The sequence below is a fragment of the Pseudomicrostroma glucosiphilum genome (genome assembly GCF_003144135.1).
Source record: "Pseudomicrostroma glucosiphilum strain MCA 4718 unplaced genomic scaffold BCV69scaffold_1, whole genome shotgun sequence".
Classification (NCBI taxonomy): Eukaryota; Fungi; Basidiomycota; class Exobasidiomycetes; order Microstromatales; family Microstromataceae; genus Microstroma; species Microstroma glucosiphilum.
Window position 1 is genome coordinate 1106334 of NW_020289913.1, and position 26939 is coordinate 1133272.

The following is a 26939-nucleotide window of genomic DNA, read 5'->3' on the forward strand; positions in this document are numbered from 1 at the left end:
GTTCCTCCCTTTTCTCTCCTGCTTCGCGCAGGGGAAGAAAAGGTCGACGGGACCTCTGTTCCTCCCGACAGTCGGGCCTAGGGCGTGGGATCATGTTGCATTTTTCTGCTTCCCATGAAAAAAGGGACAACGTTTCTTCTTCCTCTCGTGCTTCCTTGGGGGAGGGACGTTGGAATTAGGGAGGATTGAGGGGAAGACTGAAAAGGTCCTCCTTCTTTTTGGGAGGGGGATTGATAGGCCACTAAAACCATTGTCGGGAGGTTTCACTCCAAGTTGGAGAAGAGACCCATGATGCGAGGATGACCAAGTGGACCATACATGCCGATGCAAGCGACCAAATGGGACGATGAGGAGGAAAGAGACAGAGACAAATCAAGATGGTGGGGGAGCGAGGGGCAGGGCAAGTGGAGAACGAAGGAGCAAGAGGAGCACCACACACGCATTCAAGTCAATCGCAAAGTCTAAAGAGCTCGATCTGAAGTGTGGTAGTGCATTGCCTGGGACCTCTATGACAAGGTAGCTCCAGCAAAGTTGGCCGCATAGCAGACTCCCTTTGCCGTCCTGAGCAGTCTTGGTTTCGACTGGTCTGCTCCTTCCCCTGTTGCTCCCACCAAGGGCCCAACCCAAGCAGCCTCCTTTGCATCCGTTGTGGTGTAATTTGGCTGGATCGCCTCGAAGATCTGCAGGGCATGGAGGACAAGAGGAGGGTCACGTCAGGTCATGGCCCCCTTTCAGCTCGTGTATGCTTTGCAACTCACCTTCTTCTTCGGGTTCAGCTGCTCCAAGGGCTCCTGGCCCTCGTACCCTTCCACCTCGATCCGGTCTCCAACAGCGCTTCCTTCCGGTGGGTAGACCGGCTCTACGCCTCCATCTTTGCCCTCCTTAGCAGTCGCACAGAGGAGCATGGCGTGAGACTTGATGCCCCTCATTGCTTGAGGCTTGAGATTGCAGATGCCCACCACCCATCGGTCCTTCATCTGCTCGATTGGCACAAAGTTCACCAGCCCCGAAAGGACGGTTCGTGGTCCGTCTGCCTCTCCGAAATCGACCTGGGAATGTAGCGTGGTTGATGAGCTTTTTGTCCCCTCTGCTTTGACCGTCTCTTCCGGACTCACCTTCTCGAGATACAACGAGTCAGCGTCGGGGTGCTTCTGAATGTCGACGATCTTGCCTACCCTGAGATCAATCATGGCCGGGCTAGGAACAGATGGCTCAGCTGCAGCTCCCCCACCACCTCCTCCCTTTGCAGGCTTCTCCTTCTTCTTTCCCTCCTGACCCTCAGCAGCTGCAGCCTTTTCCTTCTTTTCCTTCTTCTCCTTCTTCTGCTGTTGCTGCTCGCCCTTGTTGTTGGTGGCTCCAGCAGCGGCAGCTGCGCCAGCTACGGCGCTGACCTCTGGCTTGCCGGCCTTCTTGGCTTCCTTGCTAGCTCCATTAGCCGCGTCAGCCTTGGCCTTTGACTTCTCCTTCTTCTCCTGAGCTGGGTCCTTCCTCTGCAGGGCGGGCATACCTTCGTAGGCCGGCTCCCAAGGTTTCACCTCGGAAGTGGAGTAGAGGTGAGAGAGGTGGGAGATGTAGCGGGAGACGGAAGGGTGGGCATACTGCTCAGAAGGACCGGCCGCGGAGACGGTGGGGTAGAGGGCGCCGAGGAGGGCAATGTCGGCTGCCGTGGGCGTTGTTCCTGCAAGGTATGTCTTTGACTCGAGCTGCTTCTCGAGGGACTGGTAAAGGGCAGGTAGGCGTGGTCGAGGAGGAGGAGGGAGCTATAGGACGTCAGCCAATCTGCAAGGCGTCAGACACATCTTCGAGGATTGTGGTGGCCGTAACCTTAGCAGCTCGTGCCCATTACACTCACCTGCACATCGCCCTCCTGACCAGCGTCAATCTTGCTCAACCAGCTCTCGACATCCTTCTTGCTCGAGTCATCGGGTCCAAAGAGCTCCTTGGCCTTGCCAGTAGCTTCAGCAATCTGGCTCGCCAGAGCAGGCAAGGCGGTCGAAGTGTTCAATGAGGCGGACTGTGGAGAATCGCCGGCAGTGAACCAGGGTGGAGCTCAAGATCAGACTTTTATCCAGAGGAGGCCATGATGCTGCACTGTCTACTCACCTTGTCTGCCTGGAGAAAGGTGGAGTAGACGTCCAGCAGCAGCTGACGAGATCGTGTAGCAGCCATAGTAGACGATAGGGGAAGGGTATGGCTCAGGGTAGAGGCAGGTGTTGGAGCGTCTCGCAATCACCTCGACTTTTGACTTGCACTTTCCTTTGGATCTTCGTCTTCCTGCCAGGCCCTCGGCAGGCGGCAGTCCAAGCGGGGGCAGGTCACCGCGCAGCCTCCGCCCTGCTCAAAACGCCTCGGCCAAAGGCGAGGCTCACGCCTCTCTTTCCTCTTCTTCTCTCCATTGTTTAACAAAAGAAAGTGCTTCTACCTCATGAGTGTCAGTCCTCAACTTCCTCGACGGACTGAGGGATCCAGTACACTCTTTTCCTCCTGGTCAAGTCTTTTTTACTCCTGAAAAGGAGGGCTCGGCTGCTATAGGGAGGGGAAGTGGTATACTGGGTCCTTTTTGCATCTCAACAAAGAATATCTGCACGAGAGGAAATCACAGTGAGGGCTTTTTAGACTGGAGTTGCTTATTGTTTCGGTAGCTCTTCCAGTCACCTGGCCCTTCTATATCATCATCATCACAGTCATCTGTCGAGGGACGCGGGCATTGTGGCTTTGTGGAGCGGAGGGATGGGGGCAAAGACAATCGGTCTCACAAAGGCCATACTCGGGCGGACAGTAGGCAGCGTATGATGTGTCACATAGTCAAGATTCATTAAACATTGCATTCTCCAGAGCCAGTTCTCGGCTTGGTCCCAAATGCAGCATTGATCACCCTTCGTCTCGTCACCTTTGAACCGCTACAGTCTCGCCCCCCTTAGTGCTTCTTCTCCTTCTTCTCCTTCTTAGGCTTTCCTAGACCTCCAGCCAGGAAGCCACCAAAGACCAGACCGCCAAGGAGGTACAGACCCCGCTTCTCGTCGCTGTTCAGAGCCCTCTTGCCATCCTCCCTCTTCTCAGCTTTGCCGTCAGAAGACACAGCCTTGGCGATTGTCTCTTGCGCCTTGGATAAGTCTACTCCGGTAGAGGCAACGGTGCTCTTGATGTCCTGCACAACTGAGCTGGTCACTTCTGCTGCACTCTCCTTGAGTCCGTCGAGCTTCTTTAGCAGATCGCCCGCCTCGCCCTTCACCTCTTCCTTGGCCGATTGAGCAGCTGACGATGTCGAGCCGGAAGCTCCCGATGAGCCGATCTCGCTCGACTGATCGATCTCGAGGGCGTGAGAGATCTCTGCGTCATCGCTTGCCCTCACTAGCTTAGGACTGACGATGGGTGCGGGCTGGTCGTTATCCCTGTTTGACTCCGTGGCACGGTTGGTGTACATCGTTACGATTGGCTGTGATTGAGGCAAAGTACAAATTCAGTATCAGTAGCTGGTCAGACTCCTCAGAATATTCTATGGCCAACTTACGATATCAGGTCCTGGCAGCTCTGCTAGCTCTTCATACGGAATGTTGACCTTGAATGTCTCTGGGTGGTCAGGCTCCTTCTGAGGGGGCACACCAGGCGGACCACTGGCGGAGGGCAGCTTCTCTGGCGCCTGAACCTTTCCATCGATAACTTGAAGCGATGGAGACACAGTATCTCCAGGCTTGATACCAGGGGGAGGAGAGATAGTGGCGCCTTCGCCTACGATGGGAGCGCCCGCGGAAGTGGGGGGAGAAGCCTCCGTCATCGGCGTAGCGCTTGTAGGGGCGGCCGGGGCTGAAGACTTAGAAGCCGAAGATGAGGTCGAGGAAGGGTCATTGGCAAGTTTGTTGGTAGGGGTAGCCGATGAGGCCTGGGTACCATTCTTGCCGCCGTCCTTGCCCCTCAGAGAAGCCAGAGAAGCCTTGCCCCTTCGCAATCTCGGCTCCTGGGCGGCGATGTTGTCCAGAACGAGGCCAGAGCCGCTGCGCTGTGCGTCATCATTGAGTAAACGAATGACGAGATCAGCCCTTCGACCACTAGTGGTGAGGCCTCTAGTCTTCAGTTCGCTCTTCAGCTGATTCACGTTCTGGCGATCGTAGGCGTCTCGGGAAAGGAGCACGGAAGACACGAGGTTGCGGGAAGGAACGGGCGGGACTATCGGCTGCTGCTGTGGTTGGGCTGCTGCCGTGGCACGGAGGGACCCGAGCGACCGAGTGGGGCGCAAGAGGCCACCACTTGATCGGGGGGCATTGGTAATGGCAGTCCTGAGCATGATCTTGCAGTCTGCTATGGACGAGGATGGGTGAGGATGATGAGGCTGGAGTGAATTGGGTGGTAGTGATGACGCCCTGGAAGATCAACAGATTCAACTTCGATGCCGCCCGCGCCAACAGCTCCGACACCCGCGTGAAGCCGCCCGCCGCCGGAGGCCTCGACAGTCTACCAGGAATGTGACCATGGTCGAGGCGGGGAGATGGAGTCCTCTGATAAGCGAGGCCGACATAGACAAATAACAGTAGATACTATAGATTACAGATGGACCAACCACTGAGTCATAACAAGCCTCGAGGACTGGGAAAAGGCAAGGGAAGGGGCAGCGCTCGCCAGCTGCGTCTGGGCAGCCTCAGGCATCCTCTACGTTGCGATCCAGAAAGTCTTTGATCTGCTCCATGAGCTTCCGCTTGACCGTAGATGGCACTGATTCTGCAGTTCAGCAATGGTACGAGGTGACATACCAGATACGCAAACGTCGATCAATCAGTGAAGGGGAGGAAGATAAGGGCGAAGAAGACATTCAGACTCGTGCTCACGCTTTCTCCATCGATCGCACCTCTCCAATCTTTGCCCTCGACTTCATGCATTGCCACTCAAGGGGAGACTACTCACGTTGGCCCTCATCCAGAACGCTCTTGACCAGCTCATCCAAGTCCAGCTCCGGCATCTTTCTCGCCTTGGCTTCAGCGTGATTCGAAAGATCCACAGCCCAGTTGGAGTCCAGCAATTGTTGCTCAAGAAGGATCGAGAGACTAGCAAAGCACGGAGTAGGTGGGTGTCGGCAGAGAGTTGACCGTGACGAAGAGACAAAAAAGACAACATGTGTGAGAACGGATGTAAATGACAGTCGTAAGCGAACAATCTGAGTCCCACATACGCTGAACAGGCTCCGTCAGCACGCGGTCTTACTCACCGGTGCCATTCCCCAGTGGTTACAAGGCGGTGATGAAGAGCTTGATACAACTCGTCCTGTACGTTCCCAAGAGATGTGTAGCAGCAAAGGAGTCAGCGACGCTGATCAGGCAGGAACGGTTGCCTACGGGAGGATGTGATGGCTCGGTACAGACCGGCCTCAGTAGCCTTTTCCACCTACAACACATCCCTTACGCAGAGCATTCAGAGACACTCTTTGTTATCTCTACTCACCGTCTCAGACAGCTGCTGATCTTCAGCACCACTCATCCTTTCCACAGGAGATCAGTCAGACGAATGGGTCAAACGAGTTGGGACGGGAGGAGACGTGGAGCGGAAAGCGGACTGGGCGGCCGGCTCTCAGATCAGGCGGAAGCGGCCAAAAGTACAGTCAGGTTGAGTCTATCATCAATACAGTGTATATAGCAACAGCTTGTAAGCCACACGTTGAGTTAGCCCTTCTCACTTCAGCTTCTCATAGACTGTGTTGGGTACATCCACCCAGCCAAAGTAGTGCGCGACTCTGGGAAGGGAGGAAGGAGAGGGCGTGGTCAGCAGCGAGACCCGCACGGCAAGCGGCGCAGTGGGTAGTCTACTCACCCGGCAACTACAGCCGCGATGGCCACACCTCCGGAAAGAATTCCGATAACAATCAAGACCAGAAGGACTACCACCGCTAGCCCCATGCTGCCTCTGAGAGCTTCCCAGCTTAGCCACCCTTCGCTCTGCCCCCTCAGGTACCTGTCCACCTTCTCAGCTACGACCCCTGATCCCGCGATGACCACTGGTACTCCAGTCCCAGGCTGGGTGGAAGCGCCAACGAAGAAGAGATTTGAGTATTTGGCGTGCTGAGGTGAGGGCCGGAACCACAACACCTGTGGGATAGTGTGAGAGAGACCGAGGATGCTACCCCTCCACAGGCCAAACTTCTCTTTCCAGTCAAAGGGGTCATTGATCACTTCACGTTCGATGAGACTGCCGAAGTCGGGCCGCTTCAAACGCTTTTGAAGCGTCTCGATGACTTGCCGACGAGCGCGCTGTGTGACTTGCTCGAACTCCTCTCGCGTCTCAGGGCCCCTCTCCTGGCCTGCCTTTCCCTTCTGAGGCAGGGGTCCACAGGGGACGAGGATGACAACAGTGTCCTTGCCGGACGGAGCAGCTGTCGGGTCAAGTCTGGAAGGGACGTTCACATAGAATGAAGGCTCTTGAGGGAGGTCGCCGCGGATGAAGATGTCATCAAAGGACTCGCGATAGGCGTCCGCGAGGAAGATGTTATGCCCTCCCAGCTCGGGAATAACCTCGGACATGCCCCAATAGAATGAAATCGAAGAACATGTCTGATCCTTCTTGGCGAGCGTACCAGCATACGAGGAAGGGGGAAGGAGGTTGTTGTAGGTCCAGACTAGATCGGCATTGCTCACCACCACATCGGCCTTGATCTGTTCTCCACTCGCCAGCTCTATGCCGGTTGTACGACTTCCCTGGGTCACGATCCGTTTCACGTCTTGGCCATACTTGAAGTCCACTGCATACTTCTTTTTTGCAATCGTCTCGAAGGCCTCGACGACTTTGTAAAACCCTCCGATAGGGTACCAGATGCCTTTGGCGTACTCCGCATATTGGAGTAGGGAGTAGGTGGCGGGAGCATCGAAGGGAGACATGCCCATGTACATTGCGCTGAAGGTCATAGCTCTCCGCACAGGGTCCGACTTGAAGTAAGTACTTGCCCGATGATAGAGGGTATCATATATTCTCAGAGCTCCTGTCTTCCATAGCATCGGGTAGAGCTCGGGCCGGAAGAAGCTCCACCAGGCGCTCCAGTCCTTGGTCAAGACGTGCTTGATCGACTCTTCGTAATTCTCGCCTGCTTCCTTGAGGAAGGCAAGGAAGCTGCCAAGCGGATCTTCGTTACCAAACGGACGCTCGAACTTTTCGAGCATCTCGCCCATCTGTGTGAGATTTGATGAGAGCGCAAGGGAGCGGCCGTCGGAAAAATGGATCCGGTAGGCAGGATCGCACCGGTGGAGCGTTAGATGATCTTCCACTTTCTCATCCAGGAACTCGAAAGCGGCAGCAAAGATTTCGGGCATGAGATAGAGCGAAGGACCTTTGCAAAGAAAGGAGATAGAGAGAGACCGCAGCGGCGGGAAGGTCAATGATCCGAAACAAGCGATGTGCTGACAAGGTCTCCCCACACGCTATCTCACCTTGATCCCACCGATGGCCACCCTGGGTCACAAGCGAGCAGCGCCCACCTCCAAATGTGTTCTGTGAACACAGATGTCGTAAGTCTGTAAGTCACGGGGTTACACTCCACGCGCTTTCTCGTACCTGCTACCCACCCTCTCTACCACAGTCACCCGGTGACCTAGCTTCCCCAACCGAGCGGCCAGGCAAGTTCCACCGGCTCCAGCACCGATGATGACGACATGCTTCTGTCCTGCTGCACCTTTGGACGAGGAGGTGGCCAGAGAGGCAGTATCTTGAGAGGCCATGTTGAGAGCAGATGGTGTTGGCAGATGAGGCTGCTCGAACCTATTGACGAAAGGTGTGGCGGTTTCGTAAGGGTCCAAACATGCGGCGCATGGTCCGACCGCCTGATCGCCTGCACGGGTCTTCCGGCGGAAAGAGATGTGAGTCGGGCCGAAAGTGTCAATCTGACCCAGGCAACCTCAGCAGCAACCTTCGCAGATCAGGACCCCGGGATATAGCCGCGCTAAGCCGATAGCCACAGGGTATCTCTTCTATCGAGAGCATACCTAGATCACACCGGTATCAATGGACATCGAAGGGTAAGGACAGCACATGAGACGGAGACCAGCTGTCTTGACGTGCAGGACAAAGCACCTGACGTGTCATCTACTATCCTCTCCTTCCCGCCGGACTACTGACCAGCTTTCGCAAGGCTGGCTACGCTGCTGTAGATAGCATTTGCGACTACTATGCGAAACTACAGCGGAATGAGCTGCCTGTAGCCTCTCAAGTGCAGCCAGGTTTCCTGTCGAAGCTGATACCAGATCATGCCCCCGAGGATGGCGAGCCATGGGACCTGATTTCTTCGGACTATCAAAGCAAGATCATGCCAGGAATCACGCACTGGCAGTCACCCAGCTTCTATGCCTACTACCCCGGCAACGCCACCTTCGAAGGTGGCCTGGCCGATCTGCATGCAGCCATGATCTCCAACCCCGGCTTCAATTGGGCCTGCTCCCCTTCCGTCACAGAGCTAGAGATCATCACCCTGGACTGGGCCGCCAGGATGCTGGGCTTCTCCGAGGACTTTCTCTCTACGAGTCCTTCGGGCAGGGGTGGTGGAATTATCCTTGGCAGTGCCAGTGAAGTAGCCGTCACCGTGGCTATCGGAGCCAGAGAGAAGGCGCTGAGTCTGATGGCTGAAAAGTACCCCCCGCCTTCGGCTGCCGATGGGGTGGAAATGAAAGCTGCGACGAATGGAGCTGCTCAGGACGGCACTCACGCTGCGTCTCTGCCGCAAGATGACCAGTCACAGCTCGATCCTGATGCTGCCGTCGCCGCCGAAGACTCGACGTCCCACCAGGCAGCGGTAGTTGGTGAGAATGCCACACTGGAAGCGGCTAGTGCCCTCGCCAAGTGGCGTGGTGAGCTTACGTCACGACTCGTGATGTATGGTACTACGCAAACCCACTCGATCGGGGCAAAAGCTGCTCTCATCCTTGGTCTCGACTTCCGAGCACTCGAAGTCACCGCCGAAGACGGCTTCGCCCTTCGTGGAGCGACGCTTGAGGCTGCCTTGAGGGAGGACGAGGCCGCGGGACGGGTCCCCTTTATGCTCGTCTGCAGTCTTGGGACGACTTCGTCAGCAGCGACTGACAATCTCGACGAGATTGTCGAAGTTGCAAAGACGAGACCAACACTCTTCCTCCATGTCGATGCGGCGTATGCTGGAGTGGCGTTGGCACTGCCCGAGGTGCGGGAGAAATTGTACCCGAAGGCTCTGCAGCTGGTAGACAGCTTCTCAACCAATTATCACAAGGTACGTCAGGAACCGATGAGCTGAGAGCAACGTGATGTCTTTTCTGCCGCGGCTGACACTCCGTCCACTCCGCACGACTACAGTGGGGCCTCGTCCAATTCGATTGCTCTCCACTTCTGATCCGAGATCGTACCGTCCTTTCCAACGCTCTGACACTCACGCCAGAGTTCCTGCGAACACGGCATGGCGACGCAGGCTCGGTACTGGACATGCGCAACCTGCAGATGCCCCTCGGCAGACGCTTCCGTTCCCTCAAGCTCTGGTTTGTTCTGCGCTCCTACGGTCTCAAGGGCTTCAGAGAACACCTACGCAAGGACATCAAGCTCGCCGATCGCTTCGAGGAAGAATTAAGGAACGATCCTAAGTTTGAGCTCGTTGCTCCTCCCGCCTTTGCTTTGAGGGTATTCCGCATCAGAAAGCAGGCAGCCAATGGGGAGCTGTCAGCCTCGCAGCTGGATCAGCTCAATCAGCTCTTTTGGGAACAGATTCAGACTCGCTCGGCGGAGCTGCTCCTGACTCAGACGGTTCTACCCCAGGTTGGCTTCTGCATCCGCTTTGTCACTGGCTCACCATGGACTCAAGAGGCTCACGTCGTGCAGGCTCACAGGGTTCTCAGCGAATGTGCCGACGTCACATTGAAGCAGTGGTCCGAGAAGCATCAAAGCTGAGATAAGAGGGAGACTTTCCACAGTCCGGCCCGTCCGGCCCGAAGCATCAGCAGCAGGCGCCAATACCAAAAGATTGCTCGGTAGAAATGTAGATTTCTTCAGTATTTATCATTTATTCCCGTATCATATTATTCTGAACACCTCCAACTACCGTTCAAGCAATGTCATATGCCAGCTTCTCCATTGACACCTGCCCACTTTGCTGGAAGTCCATGCCCTTCTCGATGGCATCAATACCACCATCCATCTTCTTGATCTTGTTACCCCTGACGAGCTTCTTGGCCATCAAGTTGTGCGCAATAGAATCCTGACCAGCGACCCATGGCTTGATGAACTTCTTGTCTGCAGCTAGTTCCTCCTTGCTGACGGGCCAGCCGCCAAATTTGAATTCCCTACCCAGGGTGGTGTAGACGAGGGAAGTGATGAACTCCACATCGGGTCGGATCTGCTTGGCGGCCTTGTCGGCTGGCAAAATGCAGCAGACCTTGCTACCCTTTGGTGCGTCCTCGCCGAGCGACTTGGCGACGGCGACTGTAGATCCCTTTTCGCTGAAGCAGTCGAGAGCCAGACCTAGCTTGGGATACTTTTCGTGAATAGCAGCGGGGGTCTTGTCGTCCTTGTAGTCGTACAGGTCTGCAGCTCCGAGGGACTTCAGGTAGTCCCAGTTCTTCTCCGAGGCAGTAGCAATGACGTGGTAGCCGGCAACGCGACCGAGCTGCACTGCGAATTGACCGACGGAAGTTGAGGCGGCCCAGACTAGCAGCTGAGGTGAGTCGGCGGAGACGCTGGGCAGAGAGCTGATCTTGTTGTCGATATTCTTGATGGCTAGCTTGTCGAAGAGAGTCTGAACAGCAGTGAGACCGCCGATACCCCACGATGCCGCCTCGTATGGGTCGTAGCCTTCAGGCACAATGATAGCGTTGTCAGACTGAGTGAGGGAGTACTCGCTGAAGGTACCGGTGCGTGGCGAATTGAAGGAGCCCATCTCGAAGTAGGCTACGTGCTGACCAACCTTGAGCGGCACAGCAAGGTCTGAGCCGACAGAAACAACTTCTCCGTAGGCGTCACATCCAACGCCGTTTCCGGGCGCCGCCAACATCCGGGCGGACTTCCAGTCGGTAGGGTTGAGGGTGACAGCCTTGACGCGGACCAGTACCTCGTTGGCTTGAGGCTTGGGTACGTCTACCGTCTCTACGCCGACCTTATGGTCAGCCTGAGTGCGCATCGACTTCATTTGAGTGGGGACCGACATGATGATTGAGGTAAGTTGAAGTAAGAATGATACTTTGAGGTGAGAAAGGAAGGAACTCTGGGTGAGGAAGATCAGGTCCTATAAACGGCGAAGGTAATGAAGCGTAAAGCCGAGCGCCGGACTCAAGGCCCACCGCGCTCGGCCTTTGGCAAAGAATGGCCGAGGTGGAGAAGCGTGGCGCGAGTGTGGAGCTGCAGCACTTGGCCCGTGAGTGGACCCGAAATAGGCATCAGCCAGGCAGCAGCCAGAGAGGGTCATCAGCCCTCGAGCCATCCTGCCTTCGCTGTCTGAGTAGAGGATCAAAATGCGGGGTAGATGCTACGCGGTGTGTCGTGAAGCAGAGTTGTCATTCCGGGTGCTTTCTAGTGCTCGACCATGACTCCAGGTGTCCACCCCTCGTCGAGCCGAAAGCTGTGGTGACCTGAGCAGAGCAATGACGCGCTGCCCGCCCGCCTGCGAACCCGACCCCGCTTGCCCCGCATGAGCTGCCTGATCCCTGCGTTCCTTCTCCGTGTCTGGCTGCTTTACCCGTCTTCCCTGCCTCCATCACCATACCACTGCAATGTCGATGCGCAATTCCTCACGATCGCTTCTCGCACAGGTGACAAGGCCAGCTGCCAAGGGAGCTCCCCTCTTTGCCGCTACTCCATCAGCAGCTCGCTCCCTCATTATCCCTTCGAGACCAGCGCTGAATCAGCCCCCTCAGGACAAGAAGCAGGGATTATTCAACGTGAGTGCTTGCAGAGGGCAGGCACTCCCTACTAGAAGTGCAGTCAGAAGAGCACAAGGCTCACCGACGATTGTTGCTCCCTTGTTTCATTTGCTCCGACCATCGCCTCCGAATGGCAGTCGCTGCTTCGAGGTTCCGAATCAGCACAAGCGGATGGCCTGACAACGCAGAGTCATTCTGCCACAGTAGCAAGGGGGAAGTACATTCACGAGATTCAAAGTAAGCTAGCACATGTTTGCTCCTGGCATCAGCAGGAAAGAAGCACAGAGTCTGATGTACTCCTCTCCTTCTCCAACTATGTCCAGGACATGACGTAAAGGCTGACCGCGTGGAGGAATACAAGCAGGTTCTGTGAGCATTGCGGCACACATAGCCAGTCTGGATGGCTGTGGGAAGTGAACCTGACCAGCCCGTCATTTTGACATTCTCCAGTGCCGAGTATTACCCCAAGATCTTCGGCGATGAGCAATACAAGGCTCGCCTGAAGGGAAGTTGGGAGGTCACAGTCGGCGAACTAGAGACATTCTGTGAGAAGGGCGGCCTGTGCGGGTGATTGAAAGGTTCCAGATCTCCCACTTACTGGCTCTCCTTCCCCCCCAGACCATATTTGGGAGTACGATGGATACGCTGGATACGACGCTAGCGATGCCGCTCTTGCAAACTCTACGTTGCTCAACGAGTTTACAGCGGCCATCCGTCCCACACTTCGCCATCGTTCCAATTGGATCTGTCAAGAGTTCGCATTTTGGCCGACTGCCAAGGCCAAGAATGACGGCGGCATCTACGAGCTACGCACATACCACTTGCAACCGGGCAAGCTCCTGGAGTGGGAGCAGCACTGGCGTAAAGGTCTCGAGGCTCGCAGGAGATACACCGAACCCGTCGGAGCCTGGTTCACCCAGATTGGTGGACTGCACACCGTCTTCCACGTTTGGCACTACCCATCTCTGGAGAAGAGGAAGGAGACGCGAGATGCAGCTTGGCAGGTGGAGACGTGGAACCACACTGTCAGTGAGACGGTCAAGCTGATTGACAAGATGCATGCGCAGATCATGAAGCCTTTGCCCTTCAGTCCTCTGCGATGAGGCTACGTGACGGGAGTCAGGAACAAACGAGAGAGGAGGAGAGAGGACAAGGCGAAGTCAATGGGTCCGCAGCGAAGGATATGAGAAAGGGAATGTACTTGATGTCTCGTAAGACAGCTCCATGAATGCAAGTCATTGCATCCCATAATGGTGGTCATAGCGTACAAGCTACAGCGGGCGAGCGCAGGCTACGTTCGAACTGTGGCTGCACTGGCTGAAACGGGAAAATGTGGCAGACATACTCCAGCACGGCGTCCAGTGGCACAGCATGCCTTCAGACCTTCTCAGACGTTCGCCATGTGCGGATGTATTGCGTGGCCCGCTTTCGAGGCTCAGCATGGCACTCCGCAAGAAGGTCAGCCTGCGTTTGTCGGAAATGCAGTGCTTACTCTGTCAGCTGATTCTCTGCGCTCCTTGCCCTGCCCAGCACGGTGTCGTCACCCGTATCGCGAAGAAGCCGGTGGAGCTGTCCAGAAGCTGGAGGCTGAGCGTCGTGTGGAAGTGGCTTTCCGGGGACGCGTGTGTGGTGAGCCACGTGAACACTGCTCCAGTGCCCCCCGCCCCGATTGTGTCGGAGCGATCTTCGATTGGCTTCGAGGCGATGCTGGCGAAATCCAGGCGATCACGGAAAGAGCCACACCCGACGGGCCCGTGCACAAAAAGTTGACCAGGGTGGATACAAAAGCTACGAGGAGAGGCGACGTCTTCCTCCCACCTTTTCATCAGAACACAACAACAGTCCTACTACTCTCTACAGCACCCTCACCTCTACACCACCACCTTCGCACTACCACGATGTCAGCCATCTACCTCTACCCCTCCACCTCTTACTCTTCCCCCTCGTCCTCGTCCCACTTCCGACGGGCTACCCCTTGGGACCAGGATGCTGAGTGGTACTCCGGCTACTCCAGTGGCTCCGCCATTGACCCCTTCACCTACGCTGTACGAAGTGCACAAATTCAGGCTCAAGCTCGCAAGGAAGCCGTCGCACGAGCACGAGCTCAGGCTGAAGCCGAGGCAGAGGCCTTTGCCCGCCACCAGTACATGCTGCAGCGCAGGCAGCAGGAGCGGGAGCGAGCTCTTCGGCAGCGAGCAGAAGAGGAGCGACAGAGAGCTCAGTACGAACAAGCACGACTGGCCAATGCCATTGCCAGACAGATCGCTCAAGCTCAGTACGAGGCAGAACGTCAGGAGAAGATCCGACGCTTCAAGGCGCAGCAGCAACGAGCTGCTCAGCTAGAGTACCAGCGACGAGTAGAGGCCGCTCAGAAGTATCAGGTACAGCTTCAAGCACGACAGGCTGCACTTCACAAGGCTCAAGAGGCTCAGCAGCAGCACAAGAAGCAGCAGCAAGTAGGCATCGAGGATCTCTTCTTGCCCCCCGGTCTGCAGCAGTTCCTCGGACCTTTCCTTGGTGCTCTGCTGGACAGCGAGGAAGGCGAAGACACAACTAAGGAGGCCGCCGAGACCAAGGAGACCACCGACTCTCGAACCGCCACCAGGGCACCTGTCCCCACTGCCGCTGATGCTCAGCCCGCTACTTCCCAAGATCAGACCCCCGCCACCGAAGCTCAGCCTTCGGCTACCCAGGCAAAGCCAACTGCTACCGAGACCACTTCGACTGAGGCCAAGACTACCGACACAAAGGGCAAGGGCAAGGCTGAAGAAGGAGTCTCTACTGGTTCCGCCACGGAGCCTTCTCTCGAGGATTTCCTTCCAGCCATCTTCCAGCAGTTCGTCACACCATTCTTCGGAGCAATGATGGACGCTCAGTCCGATGGACAGGCGGGACCATCTGGATGCAAGCGCTCCGCCTGTGGTAGGACTCAGCCTCAGACTACCAAGCCCCAGAGCACTGACGAACAGGCCAAACCTCAGAATGCCGCTGCGGACGAGACCACCAAGAGGCGCTCTACACCCAGCCCGACTCGATCTATCCCGGTAGGCACTATCAACACACCTCGAGAGGCCGCTCCCACCGCCGCTCCCGCTGCCGGCCCGTCTCCCGCACCCGCCACCACCGAAGCGCACAGTGTCAGTCGAGCAGCCTCTCCCACTCCCTCGGACAAGTCGCACAATTCCAATGCCTCTGATGGATCCCGAGGCCGATCCCGCTCCCCCAAGCGAGCCCGAGTGAGCGATGTTGATGAGGACGGAAACGAAGTGGAGAAGCTCGAGGAGACGGACCAGGAGCAGGATAGCGAGGAGTGGACTCATGCCTAGGCCGGAGGGAGTAGAGAGTAGCCTTGATAGGAATAGACACCGTTCTCGAATGTTTCTTGTGACTCGACTATGTTTCTGCATAATGATCCAATATGAACCATGCATACCATCCTATCTTTGCATCGTCTGATCGCCCCATCCCGCCCCGAGTCTTCTTTTTTTCCTTCTTATTTTCCAGTCTCGCATGGTCTGAGCTTCTGTCTCGCCGTTTCCTCCAGGCCGGCGGTCCGCTCGCTTCCACCCGAACCCAAAGTGGCATTTGTTCAAACGAGTGAAGTGGAGCCCAAGTGCAGTGCGGTGCGGTGCGGTGTGAGTGGCCTTGAGTCAGTCCAGTCGTCTCCTGCCCCATTTGGGGGGGCGTGGTGCGTCGGGGCGTCGTGGCTGGCTGCCTGTGGGTCCGTGGCTGGTGTGTGTGTGTTCCTGCGCCTGTCCGTGTTTCCCTGCCGAAGAGGTGCCGGGTGGGGCGGGGCGGGGTGGGAGCGCATGACGTCCCTACCCACTTTGCTTTGCTTTGGTCTAAAAGGAGATTAGAGCAGCTAAGGCTCGAGTACAAAATGCTCACTCGGTCAGCCGTCATTCTTGCCCCATACTTGTACTGTTTCTCTGTTGACCCATCGACTTGGGATCGGATTGCCTAGCTCGCATTTCACTGTAGGCTGTAGCACAAGTGACACTCCAGCCATCGCCCTCGAAAGGGTACATTCTCCTCGGAAAGGGATCGCAAGCCATTCCTTATCGCACCTCAACTCGCAGCTAGACCGCGGCCCCTTTCTCTCCGCAAAACCTCTTGTAGCTCGCGTCCAATCTACTAAGCAAAGCACAGCGTCATGGCGGAGGAGTCTCCTGCGGCAGCCAAGGACCAATCTTCGGGAGCTACTGCTCAGCAAGGTCAAGAACAATCATCTTCTTCTAAGCAGACAGACGCTGGGCCCTCCGAGCAGTCCGAGAACTCAGCGGGAGATGATGCAAAGAAGACTGAGAGCAGTGGAGGTGGGGGTGAGGGTGAGAAAGGTGGGGAAGGTCAAGGGGATGATGCAGCTGCTCGTATGATCCAGCGCAATTTCCGTGGATACCGCACACGTAGAGAGCTCGAAGGCATGGGCTTGGATGCCAATACCCGCTGGGGCGAAGCCTTCAAGTCACTCCAGCTGGACAATGCTCGTGACCAACAAGCTGGCAAGAAGGGAGGCAATGGAGATGGTGCTGCCGGCAAGTGGAAGAGGGGAGGTCTGCTAGTCGGACAAATCGCCGGGAGCCCGGGCAACGCAAAGGAGGATGGGTCCAACCCTGCCAGTGGTAGCATGTCTGATGGACCTGTTCCTGGTGGACCTTCGCTGCACGAGAGGGGAGAAGAGGGCAATGATAAGCAGGATGGCTTGCCAGGTGGTGGTAAGCCCGAAAAGGAGGACTCGGATGGCAAGCTCGGCGATGTGCCCGGCGCTTATGACCACGACAAGATTGACAATGTGCATCGCATTGCCAAGCCCAATCAGAAGGGTCTCCGGATGATCGAATGGTGGACTCGTGGCGCCGCTGCTCAGGATCTCAGCAAGACGATGGAGGCCACCTACTGGCTGGAAATGGTAGACCGCAAGCATCGCTATGGGTCCAACCTCAAACCCTACCACGCCGAGTGGAGCAAGTCTGATACCAAGGATAACTTCTTTGTCTGGCTCGACGAAGGCGATGGCAAGGATCTTGATCTGCCCGACTGCTCTCGCGAGCAGCTGGAAAAGGAATGCATTGAGTACCTCTCTGCCGATCAGAGGATGAACTACGTCGTTGACATCAAGGACGGCAAGCTCCACTGGCGTTGGAACGGCAAGCCAGTCGACACGGCCAAGAACAAGCATCGCGATCTGGGTCACGGTAGGGGTATTGTCGAACTCGGTCCGGAAGAGCAAGAGGAGCTGAGTCGTATGAAGGAAGAGAGGCGGCAACAAGCCGCCTCGGACGACTCGTCTTCCTTCTCTGGGTCCAGCTCTTCTTCAGACCCGTCTGATCCTGAGGAGGAGGAAGAGGTCCAGAAGGCTGCTCAGCACTACGGAGGTGACAAGCCCAAAAAGCACAAGCACCTAGGCATGCTCTCCTCAAAGGGTTTCATGGACGCCCTACTCCGCAAGACGGTCCAGGCCAACACCTGGATCTATGTCCTCAACTCGCGCCGAGAACTTTACGTCGGCATCAAGCAGACGGGCAAATTCCAGCACTCCTCCTTCCTCTACGGCGGTAGAGTCCTCTCTGCTGGCCTGCTGAAAGTCAACAATGGTACCTTGACCAGCTTGAGTCCTCTCAGCGGGCACTATCGAGCAGGAACAGCCCACTTTAGGCACTTTGTCTGGCTCTTGCAACAAGAAGGAGTGGACCTCAATCAAGTCACCCTCAGCAAGTCACTATTGATGTTGAGGGGCATGGAAGCCTATGGGAAATTGACGAGCGGCAAGAAGAACAAGAAGAAGAAGTCGGACAAGAAGGAGGGAGAAGAACAGGAAGGGGAGAAACCAGAGGGAGAGGATGGGACCAGGCAGGAGGATAAGATTGGACCAGGCGCTGTTGCTTCGGCTGAAGGAGAGCAGGAGGACAAGGTTGAGAGGAAGGAGAGGATCAACGAGATGCTTGGCCGGACTGGGGCGGAGAGCGGACAGAAGGGCTGCCAAGGAGATGCTGGGGATGAGCAAAGTGGACCTACCCAAGATGGAAAGACAGAAGGCGCAGCAGACCCTCCTACCTCTACTTCTGACTCCCAGCAGCCCGCATCGGCTTCAAACACCTCTACAGACGCCAAGGAAGGAGGTCAGAATCCGCCTCAAACGGACGGAGCCTCTGCACAGTCATCGTCTCCACCTCCTTCTGGACCTTCGAAGCCCACAGCCAATCAAGCCAACAACGATACCAGTACCAATACCCCTGCCGCTACCAACACCAATGCCAGTTCCAAGTCCAGCTCTAACTCAAAGAGCAGCCCCTCTTCGCACGAAGGGTCCAAGCCGCGCACTCTTCTCACGCGGATCAGAGAGGGGACCTTCGCCTCGAGCTCCAAAGGATGATTGAACAAGCAAAGGCGCGCAATCAAGCAGGCACCTCTCTTTTGCTACCTTTCTTCGATTCCGCTTGAGAGTCCTGATCGCTACATACCCCCCATCTGGAAGCTAGGGCCACTGATGCTTGCCACCTCTCCTGCTGTACCCCTTACCTTACCTTGCTTTTCCTGTTTCCTGCTTCTGGAAGTGGCCTTCCCTGCACCATGACACTGAATTCGATACCATTTGAGCCTGCACACGGGGACCTGAGCGAGCGTGGATGTGAAAGAGTGCAATTGGCCAACGTAAAGAGAGTTGAGATCAACATGAGGGAGAGATGGAGCAGAAGAGAAGTGCTATGATGACGATTGCGTGTCTGTGTGTGTGTGTGTGTGTGTGACGGTTAGAGACCCTGCTACTGTTGCTATTGTTGCGTGCTCCCATTGACCCCCCTCTCTCTCTCTTCCTGCTCCAACCGCTATTCCCTTCCCTCGTTCTCCTCTCCATCTCCTCACCGCTGCAAGAGCGATTCCATCGGCAAGCTAGCAACCGGCGCCTGTGGCCTCTCCGGCAGCTCTGGCGCACTACTTTGTACCGCACCCTTCGTCTCTGCCCCTTCTGCAAAGTACGTGGGCGGCTCCGGCTCCGTACCCGTACCCGTACCCGTAAGTGGCTCGTACATCATGTGCGCCTCTACCACCTCCCCGACCGGGCGCGGGTGCGGGGGTAGGGGAGGAGGTCGTGATGGGGGTGCTGCAGGAGCCTTGTCTGCGACAGGAGGCAGCGGGGCCGGTCGTGCGGGCGGCTGCCGAGCCGTCTGGCTTGCCATGAATTGCTGTGGCTCTGCTTGATAGATGGCTGGCTGAGGTTCTGCCCTCTCACCAAGCTCTGCAGCTGTGCGTGCCTGCGGATCTGCACCGATAGTGGTGTCTGCCTCTGCCTCTCCGTCCTCCATCTCTTCGTGCCTCTGTGAGTCGGGCCCGAAAGATCCGGGCAACACCATTACTTGAGTAGACGCAGTGTCCTGATCTGTTCTCCTGCTGTTGGCCAGCCCGCCTCCATTACCCTCGCCTTCACCTCCACCCTCGCCTTCGTCGTCGGCTCTATGCCCGTCTGAGCCTTCTTGTGATGGGGCTGGTATCACCACGACTCTCGCTGCACTCTCCTCTCCCTCATCCCGCCCGCTTGTGCCATGTTCAGTCTCTGGAGGGTGGGGGGAAGATGTTCGAGATCGCCGTTCTGCGCCCTCTTCGGATCCTTCATCGGCTCCCTGGGAGAGCTCGTCCAGGACAGAGAGGCGTTTCTCCGCCTCTTCGACAGCTACGCCTCTGGTCCTGTACCTCCTGGCAATCTCGTCCATACCTGGATCTGCCTTGGGCATTTTCGCTCCCGGGAGCATCAGATCCGGCGGAGGCAAGGGCACTTGGAAGGAAGTCGTACCGGGCGGTCGCAGGATCACATCCGAATTGTGGACCGAGCGAGGCACTTCCTTGTGCGGTCTGCTCGGCTTTTCTCGAGCCTTGCCCTTGTCCTTGGATGTAGGAGACTTTGGTGGTGCCGGAGGCGGATAGACTTCATCGGCTGCGAGGATGGGCCAGGAGCCGTCTGCATGCCACGAAGCCTTCAGTGTCCGCACCACGATCCACATTGGGATTCCCCTCTGCATCGGTGGCTCCGTAGTCGTTGGACCGTGGTCCGTATGGCTGGATGACGACGATGCCGAGGGCGCAGACTCATCCACGTCTGGCCCTGCTCCTCCGCTGACCCTCCTCTCCGAATCGAGCAGGCGCTTGAGGTCTCGCAACGTCATTGTCATCGGTACTGGCGAAGGCGCTCCTGGAGGAGGGGGAGAATGCGGTGCTGTAGCAGCCTGGCTTTGGTGTTCCACGCTGCTCCCTCGCGGAGAGATGGGTGGACCGACAGTTTGCTGAGGGTGGTCCATGGGGACCGAGCTAGTCCGCGCTCGTGGTTTCGGACTGAATCCGTCCTCCATCGGCAGTGTAGAAACAGTAGAGCTGGCTTGCCTACTGCGCCCATACCAATTGACTGCTAGCTCCTCCGCGTGTGGCTGTGCCGTCAGCATCTTGGTGAGGTGGGCGATGGTCGCTTGGAAGCGAGCCTGCTTGTCGGCATTCGATGAGGAGCGGCATGGTATGATGGGCGGTGAGGCAGGGTAGTGTGGTGGTGTGCTGGGGAGGCAAAGTGGGCCGAGGCGAGAGACAGAACAGTCAGCATATGAGGCCCCTTGTCATGAGCAAGTTCTTCGACGACATACCTGCTCGTTGCGGCCGTGGAGGTGCTGGAGAGGCTCAATGTACTGCTCAAGTTACTGCCAATGCTACTGCGATCACGATCTCGCTCGCTCTTGGAGCGAAATCTCATGGTAGTGACCTCTCAGCTGTACATGCCGTACCCGGGGGGTAAGAGTAGGAGGGTGTAGCCCCACTGCGGTGACCTCGAGCTTGGCTTTGGTGAATGGTGACGAATACTGCTGAGGCAAGCGTACCGCACCGCCGGGCAGAATTAGGCAGTAGCCAAGGATGTGGGGTGCGAGAGCGGGACGGAGGTGTGGGAAAGCGGTGCAGTTGGCCCGCGGCAGAGACCAACAGTCGAGCGGATGTGGCTCCCGGGTAGTGTTGGGCCACCCGCGTTCTGTACATTTGACGATCCATCGAACACTGACTCGATATCGCTGTTGGTCCCCTCGTCCCTCCCTGTGCCTCCGAATGACGCTCTCTCTTCGCCACTCTCTTTCTGTGCGGTGCTCTGGAAGCACCTCCGTTCGTAATCGTCCCTCTTCTTCCTATCCCTCTTCCTGTTCATACCGTCCCGATCGTCGTCGCGCCTCACGCTCAGTATACCACCTCTTTGTAACATGATGCCTCACACGCCCCTTCCAGTCCAGCTCAGCTCTGCTGAAGCATGCCTTCCGTCCATTTCTGCTGCTCCGAGTAGGTCTCCGCTCAGCACCTCTTTGACGCACCGCCGACCAGACTTACATCACTCAAGCAGTTCCATTGCCGACGTCGTCCACTATGCCAGCGGGCCCACGCTGCTTCCTAGTCGCATTGCCGAAGCCGTATCAGATGTTGCAGTCGCTGCTAGAGCCTCCCTTCGCGCTGCTTCCTTTCTCGTCGATGTCAGCTTAGAGAGTGTCAGATTCACCACGAGCTTTGCCCTCGATCTTACACGCAAGGTCTTGGTAGGGGCAGCTACAGTCACCAGGACCACGCGTTCGTCTGGCAGCGGGCTCACATCGTCTTCTGAGGAGGAGGAAGAGACTGACGCAACCTTCATCCAGTCCAAAGCGATGGTCGAGGGTTATTCTGCCAGGGGAGTCGCTATCATACATCAGAATGTAGCGTTCGTCGAGTTCCTGGTACAGGCGAGTATCAACCTCATGCAAAGCTCATTCAGAGTCAGTGCCAGCATTGCCGACGAAAGCATCAAGGTATTCGACGAACTCTTCGGCGACAATGAGACGTCTCGAGCCCTCGCTGCTTTCATAGCAACAGTTCAGCACGAATTCTCAAAGACCAAGTGTGCTGCTACTGGTGGTGGTCTCACGACGTTCGCAACGTTTGCGCGAGCAATGACTACATTTGCCTTTGTACAGACTGCGACGTACAAGCGGACTGCACGCGATTTCAACACTAAGACGTTGTTCGACGGTACCGTCCTCGGGGCTGAAGAGACGGCGAGGTGGAAGGCTCTGCTTCTGGGTCCCAGCAAGTTTCAGAGTATGCCATCCATCAACAGTGCCGTGTTGGCTAGCCGAAGCGACGAGAACGAAACTTCCACTTCTAAGAAGCCTCTGTCAGGAGTAAGCAGAGCTGCTGTGCTACCGCTGATGCTTATGACCCCTTTTCAGGAGCAAGAAGTACGCGTCTTTGATGGCTTGCGTCCCATTGCTAGTGACACTACACAGTGCCAGGCTGGTCAATTTTCGGCCAGCCCCATCGCGCAGCCCTTCACTGCCCAGGATGGCTCGAATACGTCCGTCAGCACTGCAGAGCCGTCATCAGACACCGTCAAGCACAAGCCAGGAACAGCCTCTTCCCGACCGCCACTGTCACATCCGCCCGAGATCGTCAGATCACCAATAACGGGATTGCTTCCGCCCTCTGGCGATGTGAACAGCCCCGCAAGGAAGCATTCTGTACGCAGAGTGGCTAGTGCCATAGTCTCCGTTCGCTGCAAGGTCACAGAGACCGTCGAGGTTACGCAAGTCGTCGAGAAGGGATTGAGGCCACCAACGCCCTGCATCGCTGGCGGTCCGACGGCTTCCTTCGGAAGTACCGACGCGTGCTCCACACCTCCTGTTCATAGAACCGAAGTCGGTCTGCTCGAGCTGGGAAGCCAGTCATCAATTAAGGTCCGGAGGGACTGGAAGAAGGATACTACCACCGTCTTCACCACACCCGACACCCGACCAATGGGTAATGCATCTAGTGAAGGGCCGCGCAAGGTCTCCCGTCCCACTCCACTGCGAGCCGCCATACCGTTCCCGGAAGGACGCCTCCGGAGCTCTTTCCGTGCATCGTCACCGGCGCTTCGAGAGCAAGTCAAAGACGATGCTTCCCTTTCCTCAGCTGCCCCAAAGGTAGGGGCTACCACTCTCCCCACTACGCCAAAACGAAGTCGGGCCGCCAGAGACTCCAAGTACGCAACGACGGCCAGCGGGAGCAGGGTCAGCCCCGAAATTCAGACGCCCTTGACCCTTCCTGTTGCCTCTGAGTTGGTGCCTCCTACACAGCCCCACCCGACTCACTTGGACGGCATAGACGCGCTCATGCCATTTCCTTTTCGACCTCTTGCTGATAATCTGCAACACTTCGTACGATATGCCTCTGCTAGCTATGGATCGAACTTTCTCAATTTTCTGGGACTAGGCGAGTCTTTTCTCTTCGAAAACAACGAGCAAGCTCATGCCAATGAGTGGGCTTTTGCGAACCACGCCAATATCAGCGTCGAAGACGTCTTGCTGTCTAGCTACACAGACGACGTGGGTGTCAGCCTGCGCTGCTCAAAGATGGCGCCCATTGTCAACTTCGTAGCCGTCGATAGGGAGCGTCAGGCCGTTGTGCTTGCCTGCAGGGGCACTCTCGGCATGTCGGACCTCCTGGTAGACCTAACAGCCGACTACCAGGATGTCAAGCTAGGCTGTGGAGAAGGCTTTGTTCATCGCGGCATGTACGCTGCAGCTCATCGCCTCTCCGCCGCTACGGGAACAGTGGCATCTGTCTTGCGGCAGGCATTGGAGGCTCACCCTACCTATGGTCTGGTCGTCGTTGGGCATTCTCTGGGTGGCGGTATTGCTATACTAGTAGGTGCTCTATGGTCCTGCCGCTCTTCTAACTTGTCTCAGGGTTCCGGGGACGCTCAAGCACTGACGACCTGCACAATCAGCGGAACCGCCTTTGTCACATCGCACAGCTCCGGCCTTCCGCCTGGAAGGCCCATCCACGTCTTCGCCTACGGACCACCCCCTACTGCCGACCCCATCTTGGCAAAATCGATGGTCGGTCTCGTCACGACAGTTATCCATCACTTCGACTGTATCCCGATGCTTTCGATGGGAGCCGTATTGGACCTCAGGGACATATCAGAACTACTTGCCGCTTGCAAAGGGTCTTCGACGGAGATCTTGTGCAAGACTGTTGGGCTGTACAAGGAGAGATTTGAGAGGGGACACACGGCCAGCGAGCGAGAAAAGGAAGCGGACACCACTGCAGTCAGAGAGAGGTTTCCGAGAGCAGACCCAACCGAAATGTCACTCAAGCAAGACGAAAGTGCTCAGGGATCATCTGCGGGCGAGGCTCAAAGTAGACCGATCGCCAAGGCTGAAGAGAGCTACGGCCCTTCCGAAGACTGGCTCTGGTCTCTTATCAAGACGTTAAGAGCGCATGCACAGAATGAGAAGCTGTATCCTCCTGGCACAGTGTACCTCGTCGAGAGCTTCGAGGTCTACGTCAAGGCCAAGGACAATGCATCAGCACAAGCACCAGGTGACCCTCAGGGTGATGAGACGGGCAAGACGATGTCCGCTCGGCGCGTCGTCCTGCGCGCTTGCGAAGACGTTGTTGGGCGCTTCTCGGAGTGAGTGGTTGAGTCGTCAGCATAGGACAAATGTGGCCTGGTGCGAGTTAGCTGACAATATGCCCTCTCCGCGTTGCAATCTGCAGACCCATCTTCTGTCGAAGCATGTTCAGAGACCATCTGCCTACCAATTGTGAGTAGTTTCTACCCTCTCATCACTCTCAGCCCTATCGTCGAGCTCATGCTGTCATTTCTCGCCCGCCACCCAATTACTGTCTCACAGACGAGTTCTGCCTTGACCTTCTCAAGCAGGCACAGCAGCAGCAACAGGCCGCTGGCGGGACGAAGAGCACGTGAGGAGATGCTGGAAGCAAGGAAGCGTGATTGCTATGCATGGATTCGACTTTGTATCATCTATACCCCCTTGGACCCTCGAATACGCACACTCAGGAAGGACACGAGGCACGCTTTGAGCGCAGGAGAAAATTGACGATGGCATTATTTTGCTCGAGGTTGTTCGCATGCTGCTAACACTACATAGAGTTCATTTTTGATCTGCACGTCCGTCTGTCCGCCTCATGGCTTCAATTGGGCGTCTGTTCCTTGTATCCAGGGAGAGTGACTCGATAAACGTACGCCTGCGTATCCTGCGTCAGCTTGTACTCCACCGCATAAGGGTCCTGATAGTCCTGGAGCACATAAGGCCCACTCCCCCCCTGCGCTTGTCCAGCCTGCTTGCCGTTCAGAGTGATAAAGTCATTGTCCGACACGACAAAGAGGAAGTAGTCGTCGGGGTAGGCTGAATCTCCTACCGAGGCTAGGGCAAGACTCTCCAGCTTACTAGCGATCAAATTCTGGTCCAGGGTGCCGCCGTTGTGAATGCCAAACTTGGCTAGCTGAGCGGTGTCGATGAGGCTGAGCCAGTCCTGCACCGTGGCAGCGGTGATGCCATCTACGAGCTGACCGCCGGGGGCTACTGGATTTTCTGGCGAGTCATACTTGGTCCCTGCAATGTTCGTGGCACCGGCAGTGGTCAGCAGGCCAACTTCCTTGTACGAAGACGCATCCGTGGGTGGGTCATTACCCAAACCCTTGCCGTCTCGGGCGAGGACGGCAAAGATGCCATCACCGACGACGTGGAGCTCGGAAGCGCCTCGTGCCTTGCCCTTGTTGGACGTGGGCAGCTTCACAACGTACTCCTCTACAAGCTTGGGCTCGAAGCCGTTTGCAGCGATTTGGGCAAGAGACTGGCCTGCGTACGAGTAGCCGAGCAGACGGGTGTAGGGCGAAGAGGTGTCAGAGGAGCCACCGTCTTGGACTGTACCTGACTGAAGGAGCGCGTAAAGGACGCCTTTGGAAGTTGAAACAGAGAGACCCTCGAAGCCTTGATTGGCGACTCGGCCAGTGGTCGGATCGGAGTTGGCAGTGAAGTTGGGCGAGCCATTGATCATGGGGATGATGGCATCAGGGGGAGTGAGCACGCCGACGACTGTGCCGCTGCTCTTCTCGATGGCATAGATGTAGGGTCCGTACTCGTCTGACGAGATGAGGATGTCACCGATGTCGACTAGTCCTTCCGTGTCGAAGCTGGTGTGGTAGTCGTATGTGGCAAGAGGCAGAGGCTCCTTTCCACTGCGAGTGCGGACGGCATCCGGGTTCAAGCCGGTAGTGTAGTTGGAGCTGAGGCGGTACAGCGTGGAGCTCTCATACTTGAACTGAAGGTTCGCTGCATTCCCAGTAGCCGCGGCATTATCGGCCAGTGGCGAAAAGGTAAAGGAGAAGACTTGGGATCGAGCACGGTAGTCTGAAGTTGCTGCGCCTCCCTGGTTGTGACCACGATCAGGCTGCATCCGAATCGTGCCCGAATAGGTGTTCTGGTTCTTGCCGGCTTTCCTGAAGGACTCTACAGAGATGGCCGATCCTAGCCCACCGAGGGACTCGCCGTAAGAGTCGTAGGCGTCTCCAGAGATGCGACCGAAGCCTACCAGACCCTTGTTGACGAAGGCCTCCTGGCCAACGCTGGTGGTCGAGAAGGTGGTCTGACCGGACGAGGAAGAAGTGGCGGCACCCGAAGCAGTGGACGTTGTTGTGGCTTTGGAAGCTCTAGGCAGTACACCTCCCTGTGCCAGGACGGCAGCGAGAGGCAACGCTGCTAAGAGTTTGAGCGAGGACAACATACTTGGTGATTCGTCTGGAGAGGAAGCTTCTCGTCCTCCCAGCTGGACGTTATATATCCTCTCAAAACAGCAATGGCACCGTTCAGGGCCGCTCCGAGGACCTGCATCGCCATGGCCCTGGCCGGGGAACAGGAGGCAATATCAGGGCGGCCGACGGCCGGATAGTGCCATCTCGCTTCCGGGGATTGAAGCTTCGCTTGCAGTCAGCAGCAACGTGCCTTGCCATTGATTCCTCCGACCATTCTCGGTACGCTGCTTGACAGATGATCTTCAAGCCAAGAACAGGACAGCCAGCCGAGCAAAGGTACCTGAGAGCTTTCAGCACCACTCATTCCTGGTCTCAGGTCGTGTCCACGCGCAGCTCACGCATCCTCCGCTCCTCGCTTCGGCCGAGTGGCCCCTTCCACCGGCAACCTGCTGCCAATCTCTATCGAGCGAACGTGCAACCTGGAAGAGGGGCCCTCGACACATCACACGAGGGGTACACCCATCCTCTTCGCACCTTCCGCGGTCCTGCAAAGACTGAATCTTCGGAGT

The 26939-nt window shown here is 56.8% G+C and overlaps 11 protein-coding genes across 11 annotated transcripts; 5 read left to right on the forward strand and 6 right to left on the reverse strand.

The window, feature by feature from the left end:
- Positions 1–41: 41 nt before the first annotated feature.
- On the reverse strand, positions 42–2187 carry BCV69DRAFT_309787 (nucleic acid-binding protein). Its single transcript, XM_025494743.1, has 5 exons — positions 2104–2187; positions 1853–2014; positions 1116–1760; positions 759–1049; positions 42–680 (listed from the first exon to the last, which is right to left on the reverse strand). Exons 1-5 carry the CDS (start codon positions 2167–2169, stop codon positions 507–509), a joined length of 1338 nt encoding a protein of 445 aa, XP_025351089.1. The 5' UTR covers positions 2170–2187; the 3' UTR covers positions 42–506.
- Positions 2188–4457: 2270 nt separating this feature from the next.
- On the reverse strand, positions 4458–5552 carry BCV69DRAFT_13860 (hypothetical protein). The gene is made up of 4 exons (XM_025489270.1): positions 5431–5552; positions 5198–5253; positions 4897–5036; positions 4458–4713 (listed from the first exon to the last, which is right to left on the reverse strand). Exons 1-4 carry the CDS (start codon positions 5464–5466, stop codon positions 4634–4636), a joined length of 312 nt encoding a protein of 103 aa, XP_025351090.1. The 5' UTR covers positions 5467–5552; the 3' UTR covers positions 4458–4633.
- A 22-nt stretch (positions 5553–5574) lies between these two features.
- BCV69DRAFT_254709 (phytoene desaturase) lies at positions 5575–7764 on the reverse strand. The gene is made up of 4 exons (XM_025490563.1): positions 7539–7764; positions 7404–7464; positions 5797–7303; positions 5575–5719 (listed from the first exon to the last, which is right to left on the reverse strand). Exons 1-4 carry the CDS (start codon positions 7689–7691, stop codon positions 5659–5661), a joined length of 1782 nt encoding a protein of 593 aa, XP_025351091.1. The 5' UTR covers positions 7692–7764; the 3' UTR covers positions 5575–5658.
- A 210-nt stretch (positions 7765–7974) lies between these two features.
- Positions 7975–9876, forward strand: BCV69DRAFT_286048 (PLP-dependent transferase; the record flags this gene model as incomplete). The annotated part of the gene is made up of 3 exons (XM_025493511.1): positions 7975–7988; positions 8092–9208; positions 9292–9876. 3 exons carry the CDS (start codon positions 7975–7977, stop codon positions 9874–9876), a joined length of 1716 nt encoding a protein of 571 aa, XP_025351092.1.
- On the reverse strand, positions 9829–11428 carry BCV69DRAFT_279835 (GroES-like protein). The gene has a single exon (XM_025491388.1). The coding sequence runs from the start codon at positions 11126–11128 to the stop codon at positions 10031–10033; it is 1098 nt and encodes a 365-aa protein (XP_025351093.1). The 5' UTR covers positions 11129–11428; the 3' UTR covers positions 9829–10030.
- Positions 11429–11690: 262 nt separating this feature from the next.
- Positions 11691–12943, forward strand: BCV69DRAFT_296240 (NIPSNAP-domain-containing protein; the record flags this gene model as incomplete). Its single annotated transcript, XM_025493990.1, has 5 exons — positions 11691–11858; positions 11978–12077; positions 12164–12209; positions 12291–12385; positions 12459–12943. The coding sequence occupies 5 exons, from the start codon at positions 11691–11693 to the stop codon at positions 12941–12943; spliced, it is 894 nt and encodes a 297-aa protein (XP_025351094.1).
- Positions 12944–12985: 42 nt separating this feature from the next.
- Positions 12986–13735, forward strand: BCV69DRAFT_279839 (hypothetical protein). Its single transcript, XM_025491389.1, has one exon. It carries the CDS (start codon positions 13281–13283, stop codon positions 13608–13610), a length of 330 nt encoding a protein of 109 aa, XP_025351095.1. The 5' UTR covers positions 12986–13280; the 3' UTR covers positions 13611–13735.
- A 3-nt stretch (positions 13736–13738) lies between these two features.
- On the forward strand, positions 13739–15166 carry BCV69DRAFT_275319 (hypothetical protein; the record flags this gene model as incomplete). The annotated part of the gene is made up of 1 exon (XM_025491072.1): positions 13739–15166. One exon carries the CDS (start codon positions 13739–13741, stop codon positions 15164–15166), a length of 1428 nt encoding a protein of 475 aa, XP_025351096.1.
- Positions 15167–18476: 3310 nt separating this feature from the next.
- Positions 18477–20707, reverse strand: BCV69DRAFT_279841 (hypothetical protein). Its single transcript, XM_025491390.1, has 2 exons — positions 20462–20707; positions 18477–20375 (listed from the first exon to the last, which is right to left on the reverse strand). Exons 1-2 carry the CDS (start codon positions 20566–20568, stop codon positions 18698–18700), a joined length of 1785 nt encoding a protein of 594 aa, XP_025351097.1. The 5' UTR covers positions 20569–20707; the 3' UTR covers positions 18477–18697.
- Positions 20708–20840: 133 nt separating this feature from the next.
- Positions 20841–24289, forward strand: BCV69DRAFT_265296 (alpha/beta-hydrolase; the record flags this gene model as incomplete). The annotated part of the gene is made up of 6 exons (XM_025490779.1): positions 20841–21403; positions 21467–21857; positions 22971–23547; positions 23596–23845; positions 24029–24136; positions 24224–24289. The coding sequence occupies exons 1-6, from the start codon at positions 21062–21064 to the stop codon at positions 24287–24289; spliced, it is 1734 nt and encodes a 577-aa protein (XP_025351098.1). The 5' UTR covers positions 20841–21061.
- Positions 24290–24607: 318 nt separating this feature from the next.
- Positions 24608–26843, reverse strand: BCV69DRAFT_279842 (hypothetical protein). The gene has a single exon (XM_025491391.1). It carries the CDS (start codon positions 26400–26402, stop codon positions 24810–24812), a length of 1593 nt encoding a protein of 530 aa, XP_025351099.1. The 5' UTR covers positions 26403–26843; the 3' UTR covers positions 24608–24809.
- Between the last annotated feature and the right edge of the window lie 96 nt (positions 26844–26939).